This window comes from Capsaspora owczarzaki (assembly GCF_000151315.2).
Source record: "Capsaspora owczarzaki ATCC 30864 unplaced genomic scaffold supercont2.17, whole genome shotgun sequence".
Lineage (NCBI taxonomy): Eukaryota > Filasterea > Ministeriida > Capsasporidae > Capsaspora > Capsaspora owczarzaki.
Genome location: NW_011887308.1, coordinates 434,954 through 454,480, shown reverse-complemented (window position 1 = coordinate 454,480; position 19,527 = coordinate 434,954). Strand labels below are relative to the sequence as shown.

At 52.9% G+C, this 19,527-nt stretch overlaps 8 protein-coding genes across 8 annotated transcripts; 3 read left to right on the top strand and 5 right to left on the bottom strand.

Annotated features, from left to right (window-relative positions):
- Positions 1 to 218: 218 nt before the first annotated feature.
- On the top strand, positions 219 to 6,179 carry CAOG_08101 (multidrug resistance-associated protein 3). The gene is made up of 5 exons (XM_004342653.2): positions 219 to 289; positions 921 to 1,103; positions 1,573 to 1,956; positions 2,062 to 5,813; positions 5,938 to 6,179. Exons 1-5 carry the CDS (start codon positions 257 to 259, stop codon positions 6,062 to 6,064), a joined length of 4,479 nt encoding a protein of 1,492 aa, XP_004342702.1. The 5' UTR covers positions 219 to 256; the 3' UTR covers positions 6,065 to 6,179.
- A 243-nt stretch (positions 6,180 to 6,422) lies between these two features.
- CAOG_08100 (endonuclease V family protein) lies at positions 6,423 to 8,047 on the bottom strand. Its single transcript, XM_004342652.2, has 7 exons — positions 7,884 to 8,047; positions 7,688 to 7,767; positions 7,414 to 7,541; positions 7,176 to 7,310; positions 7,037 to 7,076; positions 6,738 to 6,919; positions 6,423 to 6,638 (listed from the first exon to the last, which is right to left on the bottom strand). Exons 1-7 carry the CDS (start codon positions 7,994 to 7,996, stop codon positions 6,447 to 6,449), a joined length of 870 nt encoding a protein of 289 aa, XP_004342701.2. The 5' UTR covers positions 7,997 to 8,047; the 3' UTR covers positions 6,423 to 6,446.
- On the top strand, positions 8,029 to 8,646 carry CAOG_08099 (hypothetical protein). The gene is made up of 2 exons (XM_004342651.2): positions 8,029 to 8,331; positions 8,425 to 8,646. The coding sequence occupies exons 1-2, from the start codon at positions 8,127 to 8,129 to the stop codon at positions 8,568 to 8,570; spliced, it is 351 nt and encodes a 116-aa protein (XP_004342700.1). The 5' UTR covers positions 8,029 to 8,126; the 3' UTR covers positions 8,571 to 8,646.
- Positions 8,647 to 8,687: 41 nt separating this feature from the next.
- CAOG_08098 (hypothetical protein) lies at positions 8,688 to 10,572 on the bottom strand. The gene is made up of 2 exons (XM_004342650.2): positions 10,483 to 10,572; positions 8,688 to 9,509 (listed from the first exon to the last, which is right to left on the bottom strand). Exons 1-2 carry the CDS (start codon positions 10,555 to 10,557, stop codon positions 8,970 to 8,972), a joined length of 615 nt encoding a protein of 204 aa, XP_004342699.1. The 5' UTR covers positions 10,558 to 10,572; the 3' UTR covers positions 8,688 to 8,969.
- Positions 10,573 to 10,833: 261 nt separating this feature from the next.
- On the bottom strand, positions 10,834 to 13,333 carry CAOG_08097 (proteasome 26S non-ATPase subunit 12). The gene is made up of 8 exons (XM_004342649.2): positions 13,126 to 13,333; positions 12,754 to 12,813; positions 12,510 to 12,638; positions 12,299 to 12,406; positions 11,684 to 12,186; positions 11,436 to 11,589; positions 11,270 to 11,347; positions 10,834 to 11,168 (listed from the first exon to the last, which is right to left on the bottom strand). The coding sequence occupies exons 1-8, from the start codon at positions 13,213 to 13,215 to the stop codon at positions 10,953 to 10,955; spliced, it is 1,338 nt and encodes a 445-aa protein (XP_004342698.1). The 5' UTR covers positions 13,216 to 13,333; the 3' UTR covers positions 10,834 to 10,952.
- Positions 13,334 to 13,625: 292 nt separating this feature from the next.
- Positions 13,626 to 16,161, top strand: CAOG_08096 (serine/threonine-protein phosphatase 2A catalytic subunit beta isoform). Its single transcript, XM_004342648.2, has 3 exons — positions 13,626 to 13,758; positions 14,812 to 15,566; positions 15,712 to 16,161. Exons 1-3 carry the CDS (start codon positions 13,675 to 13,677, stop codon positions 15,782 to 15,784), a joined length of 912 nt encoding a protein of 303 aa, XP_004342697.1. The 5' UTR covers positions 13,626 to 13,674; the 3' UTR covers positions 15,785 to 16,161.
- CAOG_08095 (hypothetical protein) lies at positions 16,040 to 17,421 on the bottom strand. The gene is made up of 3 exons (XM_004342647.2): positions 17,343 to 17,421; positions 16,334 to 17,057; positions 16,040 to 16,249 (listed from the first exon to the last, which is right to left on the bottom strand). The coding sequence occupies exons 1-3, from the start codon at positions 17,393 to 17,395 to the stop codon at positions 16,181 to 16,183; spliced, it is 846 nt and encodes a 281-aa protein (XP_004342696.2). The 5' UTR covers positions 17,396 to 17,421; the 3' UTR covers positions 16,040 to 16,180.
- A 75-nt stretch (positions 17,422 to 17,496) lies between these two features.
- CAOG_08094 (hypothetical protein) lies at positions 17,497 to 19,481 on the bottom strand. Its single transcript, XM_004342646.2, has 8 exons — positions 19,262 to 19,481; positions 19,023 to 19,177; positions 18,803 to 18,901; positions 18,598 to 18,707; positions 18,387 to 18,432; positions 18,239 to 18,295; positions 17,724 to 18,144; positions 17,497 to 17,649 (listed from the first exon to the last, which is right to left on the bottom strand). The coding sequence occupies exons 1-8, from the start codon at positions 19,441 to 19,443 to the stop codon at positions 17,586 to 17,588; spliced, it is 1,134 nt and encodes a 377-aa protein (XP_004342695.1). The 5' UTR covers positions 19,444 to 19,481; the 3' UTR covers positions 17,497 to 17,585.
- Between the last annotated feature and the right edge of the window lie 46 nt (positions 19,482 to 19,527).

Sequence of the window (19,527 nt, the reverse complement as noted above, 5' to 3'; positions counted from 1 at the left end):
CGGAACTGGAGCGTTCAAGTGTGAAATCATAGAGTCGCAGTAGAAGTTAGTTGTCAAAGTAGATGTACAGTATCCTGAATGTCAGTTCGGGTTGAGAGTGTGTGAGTGGCTGGCTGTGTTATTGTTGAGTCAGCCACCATTGACTTTGAGCTCACAACACTTTGCGCTCAGCAGCCAAATCCTCGATTTAAGAACAATAATAATTCACACATCACTCCTTCTTTTTTTTTTTTTTTCCGTTGCTGTCTTTTTCTGTATGGACTCGTTCTGCGGCGGTCCTGGCACCTGGGTGAGTGATGAAGTTGGCTCAAAAGCAACCAAATCTGCCGTCCTTTCTCTCTCCCTCTCTCTCTCCCTCTCTCTCTCCCTCTCGTCATATTCGAGTGTGTAGATGTGTGTGTATCAGTGTGTGCATCAGTGTGTTTGGGTGTGTTTTGCTCGAGGCGTCACTGTTACATCACAGCAGCGAGCCGCATGGACCTGTTCTTCTTTCGATTTTTTTTTTTTTTTTTTTGCCTCCGTTCTCCCCTTCTTCCCCTTCTTCTTCTTCTCTTCTTCTCCCTCTCTCTTGCTCTTGTCTCTGCGTTTTGTCTTCTTTTCGTGCTTGTGAGATCTACGTCTTTTTGCTCCGTGCTTTTGGCTCCGTTCACTGCTGCGCCGCATTTTCGTTTCCCATAAACTGCCCCAAAAACCTCCGTTCTTGGCAAAATTTTCCGCACTGCATCCTGGTCTTTGTTCTTGCTGCTGCTGGTTGATTTTTCACGCCCTTCTTCGCTGTGCACGGGTTGCGTAGTGAGTGCGTAATGAGTGTATGAGTGTGTGTGTGTGTGTGTGCTCCGCGACCGTGACTCTGCTCGATGCGGTGGTGCGCTTTTGAACTGACCGTTTGGTTGCGTTCGACTTCTTCTTCTTCTTGACAGGGCCCTGCGCTGCCAGACAATGCCACGCGCGTGGACTTTACACCGTGCTTTGAAGACGTGGTCATCATGCTGACGCCAGTCGCGTTCGTCCTGGTCATCGGCCTGCTGCGCTGGTACTACCTCGTGCGCTGCTTCCCGCGAACAGACGAGCTCTCCATCTCGTGGGTCTATCGCTCCCAGCTGGTACGTTTGGCTCCAAGCTCGTGGTGCATAGTTGCACATCAGTGAAGCAAGCCGCGCTGGATTTGAGGGGTGGAGGGTGGAGGTCTGAGAAGGAAAAGGCGAGCAAGTTGCCGCTCCGAGCAAGCAACATCCTGGTCGTGGTTTGTGGTTGTGGATTATTCCAATGCACCTCGACCAACCAACCTGGTCAAGGAATCTAAGGAACGCACCAGGAAGGCACCAGGAAGGGCGGAAGAAAGGAGACTCTTGGCATCAAAATTGAAGCTGAGGTGGCAACGTTCAGCCTTCTTGACAACAACGGTTGTTACTGTTGTGCAGAGAGTATTGCGTCCATTGTACATTGATGTCTGTACTTTGGAACCAACCAGCTTTCCCCCATTGTTGAGCTTGTCGCCTTCTTACTCACCAAAAAATTTGTTAACTCTCCTCCTTGACCAATGGTTGTTTGTACTCCCCCCCACACGAACAGCTCGTGTCCTTTGCCCTCATCATTGTCACCCTGGTCGAGATGATCAAGGTCGCCCATGAAGTGCGCATTGGCGATCCCGCCGTCCAGGCCGACTACCACCTGTTTTACGTCATTTGCATGTTCTTGGGCCAACTCATTGTGCCGTTTGTGCTCTGGAATGAGCGCAACCACGGGCAGCACATGTCGTCGACCATCTCCATCTTTTGGCTGTGCTCGGTCGCGGCTGGTGCTGTCAAGTTCCGAACCCTGGTGCTCATTGCAGACACGGCCGACCACTTCCGACTCGTCTCATTCTTTGTCTACTATGCGTTCATGCTCTTGGCCGTGATTACCACCGTCTTGCCGGAGCGTGAGAGCGAGTACAGCTCGATTGACGAGGATGCGGTGAGTACAACACTTTTTTTTTGGGGGTGGTTTTTCGTATTTTTTTGTTGTAATTTTTGGTTCGTTTCTCATCCACCCTCCCTCTTTGAAAACCTGCTGCCGCAGAACGCTTGCCCGGAAGCCAAGGCCTCTCTCTTCTCCAACTTGACATTCTGGTGGGTCAACGGGCTGGTCCGCTTGGGCTACAAACGCGACTTGCAGCAGGAGGATTTGTGGAGCTTGAACAAACAGGACCACGCTGATGTGCTGGCCGACCAGTTTGAGCATTCGTGGAACATCGAGCGAAACTACAAAAACCCGTCCATGTACCGCGCCCTTGGCCGCGCGTTCGGCAAGACCTTTTTCTTTGCTGGTCTGTTCAAGATTGCGCAAGACTCGCTGGGGTTTGTGTCGCCGCAGCTGCTGGATAGCATGATTCTGTTCATCAAGGACACGAACGCGCCCGTTTGGCAGGGCTACGCGTACGGCGCTGGCATGTTTGTGACTGCCATTCTGCAGTCCCTCATCCTGCACCAGTACTTCCACCGATGCATGCGTTCCGGCATGCAAATCCGCAGCGGTCTCACTGCCGCCGTCTACCGCAAGGCGCTGGTGCTGAGCAACACGAGCCGCCAGTCTGCCACCGTTGGCGAGATTGTCAACCTCATGAGCGTGGACTCGCAGCGCTTCCAAGACCTCACCACCTACCTGCACATTCTCTGGTCGGGCCCGTACCAGATTGCCTTGTGTCTGTACTTTTTGTACGATGCGATGGGCCTTTCGATCCTTGCCGGAGTGGCCGTCATGATTCTCATGATCCCGATCAACGCGCTGATTGCCGTGCGCATGCGTGGTCTGCAGAAGGTCCAGATGAAGAACAAGGACTCGCGCATCAAGCTCATGTCGGAAATCCTCGCGGGCATCAAGGTCCTCAAGCTGTACGCGTGGGAGTCGCCGTTCATGCTCATGGTCAAGGTTGTCCGCGACCGCGAGCTCAAGGTGCTCAAGACCACCAGCTACCTGAATGCCTTTGCGGCGTTTGCCTGGACGTGCACGCCTTTCCTCGTCTCGCTCGCCACATTCATCACCTACACCACGACCGGCAACGACCTGACAGCCGAGAAGGCCTTTGTGGCACTTGCGCTGTTCAACCTGCTCCAATTCCCCTTGTCCATGCTGCCCTTCTTGCTCAGCTCGGTCGTCGAGGCAAGCGTCTCCAACAAGCGCCTGATCAAGTTCCTCATGCTCGACGAGCTCAAGTCCTCCAACGTGATGCGCGCGCTGCCCCGCGACATGGACGATACGCGCATGGTACCCGTCGACCCCCATGGCACCTCGTCGAACAATGGCGCTGCGGGTGTCTCTGTTGCGCGCAAGGTGCGCGTGCTCGTCCGCAATGGCCAGTTCAAATGGACGACCGAGTCGCCCGAGCCAGTCCTCCGGAACATTCACTTTGAGGCAGTCGACAACACGCTCACCGCCGTTGTCGGCCGTGTGGGCTGCGGCAAGTCCTCGCTCGTCGCTGCCTTGTTGGGCGACATGGAAAAGACCGGCGGCGACGTCTATGTGACTGGGTCGGTCGCGTACGTCCCGCAGCAACCGTGGATTCAGAACGGCACCTTGCGCGACAACATTCTGTTTGGCCAGCGCTACGACCCCGATCGCTACGCACGTGTGATTGATGCGTGCGCGCTCAAGCAGGATCTGGACATGCTTCCTGGTGGCGATTTGACGGAAATTGGCGAGAAGGGCATCAATCTCAGTGGTGGCCAAAAGCAGCGCGTCAGCATTGCCCGCGCCGTGTACCAAAACTGTGACATTTATATTCTGGATGACCCGCTCAGCGCAGTCGACGCGCACGTTGGCAAGCACATTTTCGACAACGTCCTGGGCTCGCGTTCCATCCTTCGCGACAAGGTTCGCATTCTTGTCACGCATTCCGTGAGGTTTTTGCCGCAAATGGACAAGATTGTTGTGGTGCGCGATGGTTGCATCACCGAGTCGGGCTCGTACTCGCGTCTCAAGGAGGACGGCCAGGACTTTTCGCGCTTTTTGGCCGAGTATGCCGCTGAGGCCGAGGCCGAATCCCAGCGGAAGCATGCCGCCGACGCGGAAGCAGGCGCCGACGAGGCCAAGCCTGGCGATGCCAAGGCGCCCGACGGCAAGGCAGTGGACGCAGCCCCGACAAAGGCGGCCAAGACAACAGAGCCAGCCGGCAACCAGCTCGTTGCCAAGGAAGGCATGGAGGCTGGCAGCGTCAAGATGAGCGTCTACAAGGACTATATGCGCGCCAACGGATTTTGGCTGTGCGCCATCATCTGCGGCATGTACATTGTGGGCCAGGCTCTGCAAGTGGGCTCCAACCTGTGGCTCTCCCACTGGAGCGACTCGTCCGACGAGGACCCTGTCGCCACCAGCAATGACAACCCTTACTATCTCGGCATCTATGCGGCGCTCGGCATCGGAAACGCCATCACCGTGTTTTTCGCCACCTTTGTCCAAGCGCTCAGCTCCATCCACGCGTCCGAGATGATGCACCAGTCCATGCTCTACCGTGTTTTGCGCTCCCCGATGGCCTTCTTTGACACGACGCCCATGGGTCGCATTGTCAACCGCTTCAGCAAGGATGTCTACATTTTGGACGAAACCATCCCGTCCTCGCTGCGATCGTTCTTGGGCATGATTTTCCGTGTTGCGTCCATTGTCATTGTCATTGCCTATTCGACCCCACTCTTCTTGGCTGCTGTGCTGCCGCTGGCCGTGCTGTATGTCGCCATTCAGCGGTTCTATGTCGCAACCTCGCGCCAGCTCAAGCGTCTCGACTCTGTCTCGCGCTCGCCCATCTATGCGCACTTTTCGGAAACTTTGACGGGCGTCAGCTCCATTCGCGCCTATTCCCAGCGCAGGCGGTTTATGCAGGACAACTCCACCAAGATTGACGAAAACCAGCGTGCCTACTACCCGTCCATTGCCTCCAACCGTTGGCTCGCCATCCGGCTCGAGTTTATCGGCAATCTGATTGTTCTCCTTGCCGCTCTCTTTGCCGTGCTCGGCCGCGACTCTGTCAATCCTGGTCTCGTGGGTCTGTCCATCAGCTACGCGTTGCAAGTCACCCAGACGCTCAACTGGATGGTCCGCATGTCCAGCGAGTTGGAGACGAACATTGTTGCCGTGGAGCGCATCAAGGAGTACGCCGAGATTGACTCGGAGGCTGAGCGCGTTGTTGACACTGCGCGTCCCTCCATCGGTTGGCCCGATCGAGGCGCCATCTCCTTCAAGGACTATGCTGTGCGCTACCGTCCAGGCTTGGACCTTGTGCTGCGCGGCATCAATGCCGAGATCCAGCCCGGCGAGAAGATTGGCATCTGCGGTCGCACTGGCGCCGGCAAAACCTCGTTGACGCTCGCCCTGTTCCGCCTGCTGGAGGCTGCTGGCGGCAGCATTGTCATTGACGGAATCAACATTTCAACGATTGGACTGGACGACTTGCGCCGCAATCTCAACATCATCCCGCAAGACCCCGTCCTGTTTTCGGGCACAGTGCGCAGCAACCTCGACCCCCTCAACCAGTACGAGGACTCGCGTCTGTGGGAGGCGCTCGAGCGTGCGCATCTCAAGCCGGCCATCCAAGCCCTCGACCTCAGGCTGGACGCTCCTGTCAACGAAGGCGGCGACAACTTTAGTGTTGGTCAACGCCAGCTCATGTGCTTGGCTCGTGCGCTCCTCCGACGAACGCGCATTCTCGTTCTCGACGAAGCCACCAGCGCGCTCGATGTCGAGAGCGATGCGCTCATCCAGCAGGCCATTCGCACCGAGTTTTCCCACTGCACTGTTCTGACCATTGCCCATCGTCTCAACACCATTTTGGACAGTGACAGGTATAAAGGGTTTTGAGATGACGATGTAGCGATTGTTTTTTTTTTTTTTTTTTTTCCTCTGTTGGTTTTCATTTCACTTTTTTCTCACTTTTTGTGGTGGTTGGTTTCTTGTTTGTGTCGACAGAATCATGGTGCTGGACGCTGGACGCATTGTCGAGTTTGATACGCCAGCAAAGCTGCTCGCCAATCCCTCCACCGTGTTTTTCGGCATGGCCAAGTCTGAAGGAGTCGTCGCCAGTGCCTCGTTGTGAACAGCTTTGTGGTGATTTCAATCGAACGAAGTTTGTGTCGTTCGTGTGTTTGTGTGTGTTTGTGTGTGTGTGTGTGTGTGTGTGTGTGTGTGTGTGTGTGTGTGTGTGTGTGTGTGTGTGTGTGTGTGTGTGTGTGTGTGTGTGTGTGTGTGTGTGTGTGTGTGTGTGTGTGTGTGTGTGTGTGTGTGTGTGTGTGTGTGTGTGTGTGTGTGTGTGTGTGTGTGTGTGTGTGTGTGTGTGTGTGTGTGTGTGTGTGTGTGTGTGTGTGTGTGTGTGTGTGTGTGTGTGTTTTTCAGACAATTACAATTTTTACAAAATCAACAAAATGAGCAAAATCAACAAAATCAACAGACAACATGTCGCATTATTCGCAGCGGCAGGATCATTTCGCAACCCCGCTGCTATAAGGATGATCTCGAAGATACTGCCTTGATCGCAAGTCGGCTTGACGAACAGGCTCTGGGATGCGATGGAGACAACTCGTTTTGGTGATTCGGATGGCATGGTCGAGGGAGATGCGATGGCCAACAGAAATGAACACTGGGTTTGTCGAGTCCTCGGTACTTCGAAGCGCCTATGATAGAAGTCGAGCAGTTCAATGAGTGCGTTGAAAAGAAGTGCAAGTCCGATCGATTCATGCGGCTGAATCCCCCAGAAAAAACAAAGTGCATACCGCTCCCCATTCTCGACCTGAAATGCCCACTAGCTTGGCTGTCGCCCCACTGTGACTAAGCTTGGGTACCACCATAGTCTTGACGTGATTCATGTCAATGCCGTCGACGTGGAAAATGGTCTTGCCAATGCCGATTGTTGGGATGTCGACCAACACACCGAGGTGACTTGCCAGACCAAATCCTGTGAATGTCGAGCAAGCACGGTCAATATATAGTCGTTGGACCGCCGAAATGCATCGAGGCTGACACTGCTTTCCAAAAGAGAAAATCAACCCAACAACCATCATTTCGCCCTTACCTCTTTGGTGCAAGACGCCATTCCCATCGACAAAGATCAGCTGGATCGGTTGATGGCGATGCCACAGAAACGCAGCCAAGTGAGCAAGTGCATGCTCCAGGAAAACTGGCCATCAACATCTTTCAATGCAAACCCTTACCTGTGGAAGAAGCTCTGGCTGCTGGGCTCTCAAACGATCCAACAGCGCTACCAGAAAGTTGACTTCGCGGAATGCAAGAAACCCCGGGATGTACGGGAGCGTGAGCTCGACCATCTCGAAATTCTCGTAAACAACCTGCCAAAAACGAGGCGGGTTGAGGTGTTTGTTTGCTCCAACAAACCCTCATACAACCTTTTTTTTTGTTTTGAACATTCAGAAATTGCATCATCAGACTGACTTTCATTTCCGGGAAGGACAGCACGACAAGCGATGCGCATGCAGCCTTCGGATCGCCCTTGACAAAGCTAATGTCCACTCCACCAACGAGACGCAGCGGCGGCAATCCAAGTCCATCCGTCGCCGACTCTGTTCCCCACAAACAAAGGGGGTTGAGACACTCCAGAAGCGATCCATCCATCAAAAGTGCGCAACCGGGTCCAACGACCAGGGCCGAGTGCTGCGCAGTGACGCAACGCGCACACAGATTCGCATCATCATCATCAGCAACTCACCCGCTTCGCCTTGACCGACGGGCGCAAACCCAGTGGCATTGTCTGTCGTGTCCAGGCGCTCTTTCAGTCTGTTCTGCTCGCTGTTGCAAGGATTGTTGAGTTTCGCAGTGAGTCGCTGAAATGCGGCATCCAAAAAGCTCAGACTTGATTGAGCTTTGTTGATAGCTCTCTCTCGCTCTCTCTCTCTCCCACTCACTCTGTCCAGCTGCTGAGCACTTGCTCGTCGACTTCAGAAGGGCTCACGAGACGGTTTTCCTCGTTCGGTGCTGGAGCAGCAGCAGCAGCAGACATTTGACTCGATGTTGACATTGACCAAAAGACTGAACAGTCCAAATCGAGCGCACAAGCTCAGCTTCTCAGTTTCGTTTCAGTCTTACTTTTTTCGTTGAACCTCCAACAACCCCAAAACACTCAACAAAACAGAAAACCCTCGTTTGTTATGAAGATGATTGTTCGGCCATTGACGCTTGCGCTGCTTGCGATTGTGGCGGTCGTGCTCGTGCTTGGCGGGTCGCAGCCGGCGGCCGCGCAGTTCCAGTTCAACTTTGGCGGCGACGGCGGCGGCTTCTTTGGCGGCGACCAGCAGCAGCAGCAGCAGCAACAGCAACAGCAACAACAGCAACAACAGCCCCAGTTTGACAATGGTGAGTGAGCAACGAGGCGATGCGGATGTGAGTGGAGATCTCTGCTGACTTTTTGGCTTTTGATGACTTGCCGTTCCCCCGCCTCATTGCCAGACTGCTTCCGGTGCAAGGACAACAAGCACTGCGTTCCTCGTGCAATCGACTGTCCATGCGACGCGTCGCTCAAGGAAGTCAAGTGCGCGGTTGGCGACTGGTACACCTGCCTCGCTGCCGGTTCGCCCTGCAAGAAGCGCTTGTAGCTATGTGTTGCGATGGTGCAGGAAACATTGACAATGCCGAGAAAAATACTCAAAGACGTGACGTGCATCAGAACAACCATCAATTGGAACTGGAATGAATGGGAAGCGGCGAAATTCTTGTAGCTTTTCAAAAAGTGCTGGTTGCTTTAATGCGAGGCGAACAAAAAGGGGCAGAAAAACACAGGCCATTCACGACAACAGGCAAAAAAAGAAAACAACCGTTCGGAAATACTACAGGAAGACACAAACTGGCAAAAAGAAGCGACAATCAAAGAACGACCGCATCGCCCAGCAACCGCGCCACGCTCTCTCTTCCGTTCCCTCCTTTTTTTTTTTTGTTTTTTTGGATTTGTTTGTGATGCTCTGGCACACTCGAGCTGTCGCACAGTGCTGCGGGTTTTAGGCCTGACCGTAGCCGGTCGATGGCTGGGCATAGCCGCTCTGGTCGCCTTGGAACGGCGGGGGAGCAAAGTTGTTGCCAGTGTCGGCCTGGTAGTTGGTGTAGGGGGCGGGGGCACTGTTGTCGACGGCCTGGCCACCAAGACGCCACTTCTTGAGGGTGAGGAAGGAGAAGGCAGCCCAGGTGATGATGGAGAAGAAGGAGAAGGCAATGGCAGCCTGGGCGTTGTTCTTGACGTCCGACTCGACCTGGTCCTTGAAGTCGAACTTGACCCACTTGTCGGTGAGGTAGCAGAAGCCGACAAACCAGAGGAAAGTCCAGAGAACAGAGAAGCCGAGGGTGAAGAGGGTCAGGAACTTTTGGAGGGCACCGAAACGGTCGCCGACAAACTCAAAGAGCATGAACAGCGAGGCAGCAATGAATGCAATAACGCCAATCGCAATGCCGTAGCCGCACGCGTTGTCGTCGAGGTCATAGTAGCAGCCGCCAGAGACCTTGACCTTGTCGGCGATGCATCCGAAGACGATGATGGCGAAGAGCTACAAAAAAAAATAACAATAATAATAACGATAACCGAAAACAAGCATAAAGTGAGATTTGTAGAAGTTCAGAGGACATCGCAACGTAGAGCATCAGTGTTGATGGTTTTTCTGAGTTTCTTGGGCAGACTGCTTGAAGTCGACGCGCTCTCTCTCTCTCTCTCTCTCCCTCGCTCTCTCTCTGTCTCTGTCTCTCTCACGCTTCTACGTGACGGGTGACAATATGCAGTTCTCAAACGTCTCGAAACAAGACGATGGTTGTTTGTTTCCAAACAGAAATAAATCAAACTTGAAAAAAAGTGTTTTTTTTTTTTTGAATTTTTTTTTTTTTTTTCCCCGAGTGTGACGAAATTGTCGCTTTTTCAAAAATCCAATATTGAAAAACAATAGCAAAAGAGAAAGAAAAAGAAAAGAAAAAAAAAGCTTGTGATCGATGAGCAAACAAACGCTCACACGAGCCGTGCGTCATTGTCGCTTTGGGCAGCCGATGGCAGGCGCAGAGCGAGGTGGAAGGGCAGCGCGCGTGTTGCCTGGTCGTCGACGAGATGACGAAGGACGTGCATTGGCGACGATGGCAGCAAAAGAGAACGGAGAAAGGAAGAGACGGAAGGAGGCGGGAAAATAAAATAAAATAAAATACAAAAAAAAAAAAAAAGAGGTGATCTCGTGCTTTCGTTCGCTTTCGCTGCACGGGCGAGCGACGACGAGAACGGCGACGCAGACACGCGTGGCGTGGCAGGCAAGCGAGTGGGCAAGGCAAGAGCGCGGTTGGCGCAGCGATGGCCGCTGGCAGTCGCGATGGCAGCAGCAGCACGCAAAAGAAGAACGGCTGAAAGGGAGGAAGCGAAAAAAAAAAAAAAAAGTTTTTGTTTGCTGTTTTTTTTCCATTGACTGTGCCTCGTGTGGCTGGGGAAGCAGAGCAAGAGACCGACCGAGCGAGCGAACAAGAGAGAGCAGTGGGGGGGGGGCGTACCCAGTTGAGGGCGCTGAGGATGAAAGTGGGGCGCTTGACAGCGTCGGCGGGGGAACCAGATTGAGATCCGTCCATGGTTTGAGTTTGTTTGAAAAAAAAAGAGTGAAGAGAAAAAAAAACACCTCGAAGTGTGTTTTTCTCATTCAATGTTCCAGAGTGTGTCAGGGTGTCTGAGAGTGGTGAGGATGTACGAGATGACAGTATGCAGTGCTCGGGAATTTTGGTTTGGAAGCAAGCAGAGAGGCAGAAGCGGCGAAGATATTCGTTTGCAGCTCGCATCTTGTTCTGTGCCGCTCGCTTGCTTCAAGCAAACAAATTGGCGCGTGGATCTCAAAGGCTTGATACAAATGATGAGAGACTACTCGCTTCATTTGCCACAAAACAAAACAACCAAGATACACTCGAAACAAACTGCCCGCAAAAAAAAAAAAAAAGAACCAACTTGATTTGGCTTGTTGTTTTTGTTCTGTTTACTTGGCAGCAATGCGGTGCACCATCTCCTCCTTCACAATCAGGTGTGTGGTCTTGTCCACGAGGTGCATGAGCGAGTCAATGTTGCGAGACCACTGGTTCAGACGCTCGGCAGGGTCCTTGACCTCCTTGAAAGTGACAATTCCGGACGGACGATCGATGCGTGCCCAGACGGTTTTGGCGACCACTAGCTCTGAAAGACGCTTCTCGGATTCCTTTGGAAGTGACGATGAGAGTGACGATGAGAGTGACGAGTGAGTCGCGGGGAAAGAGCAAAGCAGGGAGAAAACAAGGCAAACCCAAGTGCACGCCTTACCAAGACAGACAGGTTGAGCAACTCGGCCAGTCGAGCAGCGTCAATGCGAGTGTAGTACTTGGAAATGACGCGAATGTTCTGAGTAAAAAAAAAAATAAACAAAATCAGCCAAAAATCTTCCCTCCCTGTCTCAAAAAAGGGGGGTTGTCCACAAGGCCAGACTTACGTGCTCGATAACACGCTTCTTCAAATCCTCCCAACGTTGAGCACCAGCCTCGGTTGCTGCAAACACGTCGCCGTTTCGAAGTTCGGCACCGTAAGTCGCCTCGAGGTCAACCCAGTTGATGAGCTCGGCCGTCGTGAAGAGTTTGAGCAAGGATCTGGATCGAAATACGAATTGGAGAAGGGGATGAACATTCGCTTTCCAAAAAACAAACAAAAAATCTGTCAAAGGCTGACTTTCACACTACTTACTCGAGCTGGGGCAACTGCTTCAGACGCTTGTCTGCCTGGGTGCGATGCAAGAGGTCGGACTGCTCGTTGTCGAATGGCGCAAGAATGAGGTAGAGAACAGCGGCCTGGAGCGCAGCGTGCCACTGGGCCGGGTCGCTCTGGACGGCAGACGTGGCATAGATGCCACGGTAGAGCTTGCTCGTGGCCATGTGGTCGCGGTCGTGCTGCTCGACTTGGATCATGAGTTGGTTGAATCGAATGCGGAGCTCCTGGTGGTCGGGATTGTCAAAGAACTTGGGGCTGATCTTCTTGGAGATGATTTGTGTGCGAATAAAGTCTTGCTTGGCCAGGCACAAGCGCATCTGCTCGAGAATAAAGTCGACCTTTTCCTTGCGATCCATGCTGCCGAACGTCTCCACCTGCAGCTCTTGCAGCACTTCGGCCGCCTCGCCAATCTTGCCCTCCGCCTCTCGGATTTGGGCAAGCGTGCGCGTGAGACGAGCGCGTTCGATTTCGACGTAGATCTGTGGAGATGGAGATGAAGATAAGGGGGAGGAAAGAGGAGTCGCGGTGAGAGAATGCCCAATCGTACAAAAATTTGCAGAAACAAAAAAAAAAAAAAAAAAAATCTCTCACCTTGCCAGCCGTGACTGTTCGCAACGTCTCGATCAAGGAGAGCTTTTGCTCCATGTCTGAGATCTGCTCCACATAGGTGCTGGCTTCTTGGACCATCTTTGCGATGGCCTGCACCACCACAAAAAAAAGTGATGACAATAGAAGAGTTGAGCGCAAACCTGATTTCCGCCACACAAGGCATCCGGAACACGAAAAAACAAAAGAAACGTACGCCCTTGAGCAGGCCGCGACGCTTTGACAGGAAGATGATTTGCTCGTTGAGCGATTTCAGATCCTTGGCTTTGAACAGAGTGCTGACAATCGCGACCAGAACGCGGCCAGTCGACAACGCATCGCAAGCCTATCGACGATCGCCCGCGTCCCACCGCCAAGCACCGCAGTGAGTTTTGATTCCGCTCCAACAATAATACAATATGAATGCATGACAGCGAGAACGCTCGGCAGCAGCAACTTACAACGCGCGTCTGCTTCTCGAGCGCAAGCAGCTGGTCGACGGCCTCGTTCACCTTGCCGCTCTGCACATCACCAGCGAGAGCAAAACGGAGACCCAAAAGCAAACGTGTGTGATGATGAGTCAGGGTTGGGGTACATGACAGACAGGGCCGCAGAGAGTCAGTCGAAAGAATTGGTTCAATGTCAAACAGAGAGGAAGAAAGAGTTTCGCGATCTCGGCTGTTCGAGTGTTGCTCAATGGCTTCTCATTGACAAGGTGCTGAACGCGACTTCCATTCGTCACGCTCGTCTCTCCTGTGGGGAAGGGTGCTTGTTGCTTTGTGTGCAGTGTGACAGGGAGCCTGACTGAGGGGGGGGGAGAGAAGTGAACGCACCTCGGAGAGCGATTGGATTTCGGGCAGGCGAGCATCAACGACGCCGCTCAAGTCCTCCTCCATCTTGACCGCACGCTCTTCGTCCGCCATGGCTGTATGCTTTTGGGTTTGCTGATGTGTGCTGAATTGCGCGTCTGAGTGGTGCTGGGCCTGTCAACCAGGAAAAATTTTGTAAAGACAAAAAAAAAAAAAAAAAAAAAGAGTGAAACGCCCAAGATTGTTGTCCAGCATTCATGTCTATGGGAGGGATGTGTGTGGCCGATTTGTACTTGGTGAAGAATCCTCAGCAAGCTCGATGAAAACGCCCAAAAAAAAACGGGAGAGAGAACAGAGGAAAGCATCTGAAATTGGAGAAATTTGAGGCTCGCTCACCTTTCGCTGTGGCAGGGCCGGTGCTGGCGCTCGAGAGCATGCATTGTATCACCAAAATGTAAATCTCATGCATTTGTTTGCTGGCGTTTGCGTCACCCCGCTGCCTTTCTCAGAAGCTCAGTCCCAGTCTTATCAAAAGCTTTTTTTTTTTTTTTAGTTTGTATAATTTGACACGCCATGGCGTCGATGGATGATTGGATTGAGCAGCTGTACACCTGCAAGCAGCTCACCGAGACGCAAGTCAAGCAGCTCTGCGACAAGGTACGGCATGAAAAACGATCGAGCATGATGAAGTTTGTTGCACGTCAAGGAACAAAAAAAACAAAAAAAAAAAAAAAACACTGTCGCACAAAAGTGGCTGGGCTGCTCTGCGGATGGGTTGCTGGCTGGCTCGCTGTCATAGGACAACGCATGGTGAAACGTGCGCATCCCTGCTGCATGTTGGCTTTGGGGGCTGGCGGCATTGGAGCTGGGTGGAGGTAGACAGCAAGCCATGACCAGCCGTTTTTTTATTATTATTATTATTATTCGCTCGTTCTCGCGCTGCACTCCTGGGACGGGTCTCTGCCCGCTCACTGAGACATGCTTTTGCATGTGCGCACACACTCTTTTGCTCTCTGTCACCGTGAGCGTCCGCGGCTCTTTCATGAACTCGCTCGCTTGAATTCGGGACTTTTTTTTTTTTCTTTTTTTTTTTCTCGTTTTTGTTTGTTTGTTTGAATTGGGAAACGGGGAGGTCGACCTTCATCGTCCGTTGCCACCCCAAGTCCTGCAAGTGCGCTTTTGCACTCTCAGTCACAATGATGAGCAACGGAGGAAGGCGCTGCGCTTCTGGTGCCATCGCAGCAACGAGCGAAGAAAAAAAAACCAGCAAAAACAAAACGGAAAAATAAATCAAAAAAATAATAAAATAATAGCGAACCCGTCGTTCTTCGCTGCCTCGTCCAGATGTGGGGACGGCGGACGCGCAGGCCGTGTTGCCTGCAACACCCGAGCGAGTGTGCTTGGCATTGCAGCGAAACGAGGCCGGGCTGGTCGGATGGTGAGACCACGGCAAAGGTGAACAGCAGACAAAATGGTCTGAAAACTGCGATCTCGCCAAAAAAAAAAAAAAAAAAAAAATCAACCACTCATCATCGCGTATGCGGCTCGCTGGTGTTTTTTTCTAATGTTTCGCTAGTGAACTTTTGTATCGCCTTATTGTTTTTGAATTACTTTTTTTTTTTTTTTGTTGGATCCTTTGCCTCGAAACTCGTCAACTCACAAACTTCCCGCCTCCATTACACTCCATCCATCCATCCATTCGTCTCACAGGCTCGCGAAATCCTCATGGAAGAGTCGAACGTCCAGCCCGTGCGCTGCCCAGTCACGGTGTGCGGTGACGTGCACGGCCAGTTCCACGACCTGATGGAGCTCTTCCGCATTGGTGGCAAGGCCCCCGACACAAACTACCTGTTCATGGGCGACTACGTCGACCGTGGCTATTACTCGGTCGAGACTGTCTCGCTGCTGGTGGCGCTCAAGGTCCGCTACCCCGACCGCATCACCATTCTCCGCGGCAACCACGAGAGCCGACAAATCACCCAGGTCTACGGCTTCTACGACGAGTGTCTCCGAAAGTACGGCAACGCTTCGGTCTGGAAGTACTTTACCGACCTGTTCGACTACCTCCCGCTCACCGCGCTCGTCGAAAACCAAATCTTCTGCTTGCACGGCGGTCTCTCGCCCTCGATCGACACGCTCGACCACATTCGCGCCCTCGATCGCATCCAAGAGGTCCCCCACGAGGGCCCCATGTGCGATCTGCTCTGGTCGGACCCCGACGACCGCTGCGGCTGGGGCATCTCTCCCCGTGGCGCCGGCTACACGTTCGGCCAGGACATTTCCGAGACGTTCAACCACAACAACGGCCTGACCTTGGTCTCCCGTGCCCACCAGCTTGTCATGGAGGGCTACAACTGGTGCCACGATCGCAACGTTGTCACCATCTTTAGCGCGCCCAACTATTGCTACCGCTGCGGCAACCAAGCCGCCATCATGGAGTTGGACGACAATCTCAAGTACACCTTGTACGTCCAACGATTGAGCCTTTTTTATTCGGAAAGGGTGGGGAGGGGAGGCGGGGGGGCCCGAAGTGTGTCGAAAATGTCGTCGCGTTTGTTGTTGACTCACGATTTGTCAATTTCTACTTTTTGTTGTCTTGCACCCCCACAGCTTGCAGTTTGACCCTGCTCCTCGTCGTGGTGAGCCGCACGTTACTCGTCGCACTCCCGACTATTTCTTGTAATTCACCACGTTATCTCCATGTTTTCTTCTGTCATCTTTGGTGTAATCTTTGCTATCAATTCGGTTGCTCTTTCGTTCGATTGTTGTTGTTTCGTTCTGTCCCTCGCTCGCTCTCTTCTTCTTCTACATCTTCCTCGTGCTCCCATCCCTCTCCCCTCGCCCCCTCCTTTAAAGCTGCCCGATGCATTTCCACCTCCCTCAATTTCCCACTTTTCGGCTTTGTTGAATACTTTCTCATTCTGTTGTCGTGTTTGATGGATTTCTATTCGCGCGTGGGTGTGGTCGACTCTGTCTTTTTTGGGATGCTTTTCAATTTGAGTGTTGTTACATTTGAGACACCAATATTCAAAATAAATACTCCAATCCTGCCAAAACAAAAACAAAAAACCCGCACCAATCAATTTGCGGCAACTTGCTGATGGCTTGGCATTCGACCATACTTGGGCAGCAATGCACGGCGCTCCTCCTGCCATGTAATCCAAACAGTGTCAGCAAGTCACGATTTTTGTAAACAATGCACCATGTTGTTTGGGAAACACCGCGGCCTTACCATCGAAGTTGGCTGGGTGCTGTAAACCAGCAGCGTATCGGAAGACTGCGCTTCAGAGAACGGTGCGGCGAGCTTCAGCTCTGCAATTGCGAGTCCGACGGTGGAGCTCTCGCCTTGCTGGTGCTGTCTCTCCAACGGAAACGATGGAGGGCCTGGTTCTTGGTAATGCTGCTGATGTTGATGAGCATCAAAAGCATTAACCATGAATGGAAGAAGCTGGGCGCCTGCTGCGGCCCACCAGTTTCGCTCTTCGTCGGCGACTAGACCATCGTTTGGCTGTCGGGTATATATTTGGGGGCGCTCTGGCGCCACGACAGCAGCAAACGCTGGCGGGTCAAACTGTGCGAATCGCTTTGAAATTTCGTTGCTCTTTTCATGACTGAGCTCGTCCTCATCGTCATGCAGCGCGTCGTGGTCGTGCTCGTAGTCATAACCATAGCCGCTTGCGCCAAACGGAACACCCGATGGCGCATCTTGCTGATTGCCAGTGTCCGAGTCGTTTGGAGGGACGCCCGCCATGCCCGTGATGTTCAATCCGACCTGTCGACTCTTGTGCGGAAGAGCGTTCTCCACATGTCCGAGCGTGTATCCATGCACGATCTTGCAATGGCGCACCAAGCCTGGGACGGTTGTCAGTCGCTTCCGGCAGTTCTTGCATTGAAAGTGTGTGTTGCGCTGGTGTGCGATGAGCGCCGTCTCGTCTTGGAAGCCTCGCTCGCAGTACCTGGAAAACAAGCGCCCCCCCCCCCCAACATGTCGACCATTCGAGCGTCAGAGCAGAGTGTATCAGCAGCAGCAGCAGCAGCAGCAGCAGCAGCCATCCGCAAGCGCAAAAGAGCAGGGTGGGGGTTCGACTGTGAATCAAATCCCAGCTGCTTGTTTCGTGTGCTCGTCTTAGTGCTCATCTTAGCGCGCTCGCCTCCTCCACGCAACCCGACTGGAAAGTCAAATTGGTGGATTTCATGTCTATTGGCGAGAATCCCGCGCTCGTCCAAGCAAAAACACTCACCAGCACACACACGACAACAGGGCGTCCTCCACCTTTCGTCGCTTTTTTCCCATGTTGTGTTCAACCCAGAAAAAAAAAATTCAAAGACTGCAGCCAAACATGGAACAAGCGCTCGTTAATGCATGCATGGAAATGATGCGCAAGAGGAGTATGACTCAAACAAGTGGATTCGGAAATAGATTGTGAAAAAAAAAAACGAACATTTGCGCCAACACCCAAAGGTCCAATCAACCAGATGAACATTCAGCGACGTGATCGCTTGCGCGAGGAATCGTCTTCGGACGAGGATGAGCGTTTGCTGGAAGACCTGTGGCAGGAGGAGGAATTGCAGCATGAGTGACTGCAATCTCAAAATCGAAACAATCCTTTGAACAGGCTTACCGATCGCTATCATCACTGTTGTGGCTGCTGTGGCTGCTGCTACCGTGCGATTGCGCAGCCCATGGTGGTCGTGGCATTCCTGGGGGCATCATGCCGGGCACCATGCCTGGAGGCATCATGCCTGGCGGCATCATTCCGGGCATCATGGGCATCATGAGCGGAGGAGGCATCTTGCCTTGCATCATGGCAGGGTGCACCATGCCGGGAGCAGGCACGGGATATGCGGGTCGCAGCGGCTGCAGTGGTGCGGGCGCCGCTGCCGCAGGAGGCGCGAGCGGAGGCGCCACAGGGGGCATATTTCGAGCGAGCGGAAGGAGTGCTGGCACGGACGAGGCGTCCAGATTTACCAGCGACTGAATTGAGCTGCCCGAAGGATCGCCGCCAAGAACTTGAAGAGCACTTTCGTCCGCCCTTCGCGTTGCTGTGCCAATCCGAAAAAGCAAATTCGTGATTCGTTCAAGTTGCGTTTTTGAGAAAAGAAAGACAGCATTAGACAACATGTCAGTCACACCAACCTCGTCCTATTGAAATGCGGTTGGAGTCAGTGTAACCAGCGGGTCGCAGTGGTTTGACTGAGTAGAGTACAAAAACAAGAACGCGGCTAGTGAGACGCACAAAAAAAACCAGCACGCGGTACAACCAAACTCTTGAAACAATACATACTATCGCTTCCTCCGGCAAGCTGCGGAATCAGAGGGGGCACGGTGCGCTGGATCGGGCAAGATTGCGGGCAGGTCCCAAACAAAAAAAAAAAAGAAAAAAAAAACAGTTAAGCATTCATCAATGGATGCGCAACAAAATGCAAATGCAACCTCCAAAACAACCTCGGCAACTACGTCCAGGATGGTGCACTCGAGCAGTTGCCAGCACTTACACCAATTCCGGAGCTGCCAACCGAAGCACGCATGGATTTTTGTTTCTCGCAATAAATTTGCCATGTCTCCTCGTTGAAGCCATAATTGAAGTAATCAGAGATATCAGCGCCTGTTTGTGGAGATGGCAAATTGCGAGATGACGTGAGAGAGACGTCGACTTGCCGCAAGTCGACCAAACCGGGACTTGGAAAGCTGACTGCCTACCTGGTTTGCGCCACGGCTTGTCTTCAGCTCCGTCAAGATCAAACTCAAAGATAGACTTGTCGTTATATTGGCCGACAGCATTGATGTCCAGTCGATTACCTGTTGTGACACAGGGTTTAGAGATCACGGGGAGAACAAACAGGTCCCACCACCACCACCCCATGCGCTGTTCGCAGAGTTCTCAGCAACAAAGAACAATCCAAACTTTTGGTTGTCATACTTGTTGCCTGAGCTGCCAATTGTGACGCAGCGATTCGCGGTTGTACTGGTTGAATGGGCGGCAGTACACCTCCCGTCGGGATTGTCGTTGGCGTGTGTGTCACTGGTGCAGCACCTGGGCGTGTGAATGCCGGTGTCGGTCGCGTTCCCGGTGCTCTACAATTGAGTTCACAGTTCGAGTTTGTAGTCAGAGAGACCTGGCAGAGTTCGGTTTGGGTCGTTCAGCCTCCCAGCACTTACGACGTGGCCATGTTAAGCTCGACATCATCATCATCATCATCATCATCGTCTTCGTCTTCGTCTTCATCGTCGTCTTGGTCTTGGTCTTGGTCTTGGTCGTCCTTGTCGTCGTCCTTGTCGTCCAAGTCGCCAGCAACCCGACCTGCCTCGCCGCCACCGACCCCGTCCTGCTCGATTGACATTGCCTTACTACTGCTCGTCGTTGTCTCTGACGCTGCTCTGTTCGCTGAAGCGGCGTCCTAAACCAGCCAAAACGCGAGATCCCC

Coding starts and splice junctions, on each gene's coding strand:
- CAOG_08096 (XM_004342648.2), top strand. CDS start 13,675: ATGGCGTCGATGGATGATTGGATTGAGCAGCTGTACACCTGCAAGCAG. Junction 13,759..14,811: donor TCAAGCAGCTCTGCGACAAG/GTACGGCATGAA, acceptor TTCGTCTCACAG/GCTCGCGAAATCCTCATGGA. Junction 15,567..15,711: donor GACAATCTCAAGTACACCTT/GTACGTCCAACG, acceptor GCACCCCCACAG/CTTGCAGTTTGACCCTGCTC.
- CAOG_08095 (XM_004342647.2), bottom strand. CDS start 17,395: ATGGGAAAAAAGCGACGAAAGGTGGAGGACGCCCTGTTGTCGTGTGTG. Junction 17,058..17,342: donor CTGTTGTCGTGTGTGTGCTG/GTGAGTGTTTTT, acceptor CTTGTTTTCCAG/GTACTGCGAGCGAGGCTTCC. Junction 16,250..16,333: donor GCACCCAGCCAACTTCGATG/GTAAGGCCGCGG, acceptor ATTACATGGCAG/GAGGAGCGCCGTGCATTGCT.
- CAOG_08099 (XM_004342651.2), top strand. CDS start 8,127: ATGAAGATGATTGTTCGGCCATTGACGCTTGCGCTGCTTGCGATTGTG. Junction 8,332..8,424: donor ACAGCCCCAGTTTGACAATG/GTGAGTGAGCAA, acceptor CCTCATTGCCAG/ACTGCTTCCGGTGCAAGGAC.
- CAOG_08100 (XM_004342652.2), bottom strand. CDS start 7,996: ATGTCAACATCGAGTCAAATGTCTGCTGCTGCTGCTGCTCCAGCACCG. Junction 6,920..7,036: donor TGGCGTCTTGCACCAAAGAG/GTAAGGGCGAAA, acceptor CGACATTCACAG/GATTTGGTCTGGCAAGTCAC. Junction 6,639..6,737: donor CAGGTCGAGAATGGGGAGCG/GTATGCACTTTG, acceptor CTTCTATCATAG/GCGCTTCGAAGTACCGAGGA.
- CAOG_08098 (XM_004342650.2), bottom strand. CDS start 10,557: ATGGACGGATCTCAATCTGGTTCCCCCGCCGACGCTGTCAAGCGCCCC. Junction 9,510..10,482: donor TCCTCAGCGCCCTCAACTGG/GTACGCCCCCCC, acceptor TTTTTTTTGTAG/CTCTTCGCCATCATCGTCTT.
- CAOG_08097 (XM_004342649.2), bottom strand. CDS start 13,215: ATGGCGGACGAAGAGCGTGCGGTCAAGATGGAGGAGGACTTGAGCGGC. Junction 12,639..12,753: donor TCGAGAAGCAGACGCGCGTT/GTAAGTTGCTGC, acceptor GATCGTCGATAG/GCTTGCGATGCGTTGTCGAC. Junction 11,590..11,683: donor AAGCAGTTGCCCCAGCTCGA/GTAAGTAGTGTG, acceptor ATTTCGATCCAG/ATCCTTGCTCAAACTCTTCA.
- CAOG_08101 (XM_004342653.2), top strand. CDS start 257: ATGGACTCGTTCTGCGGCGGTCCTGGCACCTGG. Junction 1,104..1,572: donor GGGTCTATCGCTCCCAGCTG/GTACGTTTGGCT, acceptor CCACACGAACAG/CTCGTGTCCTTTGCCCTCAT. Junction 1,957..2,061: donor GCTCGATTGACGAGGATGCG/GTGAGTACAACA, acceptor CTGCTGCCGCAG/AACGCTTGCCCGGAAGCCAA.
- CAOG_08094 (XM_004342646.2), bottom strand. CDS start 19,443: ATGTCAATCGAGCAGGACGGGGTCGGTGGCGGCGAGGCAGGTCGGGTT. Junction 18,296..18,386: donor GCTTGCCGGAGGAAGCGATA/GTATGTATTGTT, acceptor TACTCTACTCAG/TCAAACCACTGCGACCCGCT. Junction 18,145..18,238: donor CCGCATTTCAATAGGACGAG/GTTGGTGTGACT, acceptor GGATTGGCACAG/CAACGCGAAGGGCGGACGAA.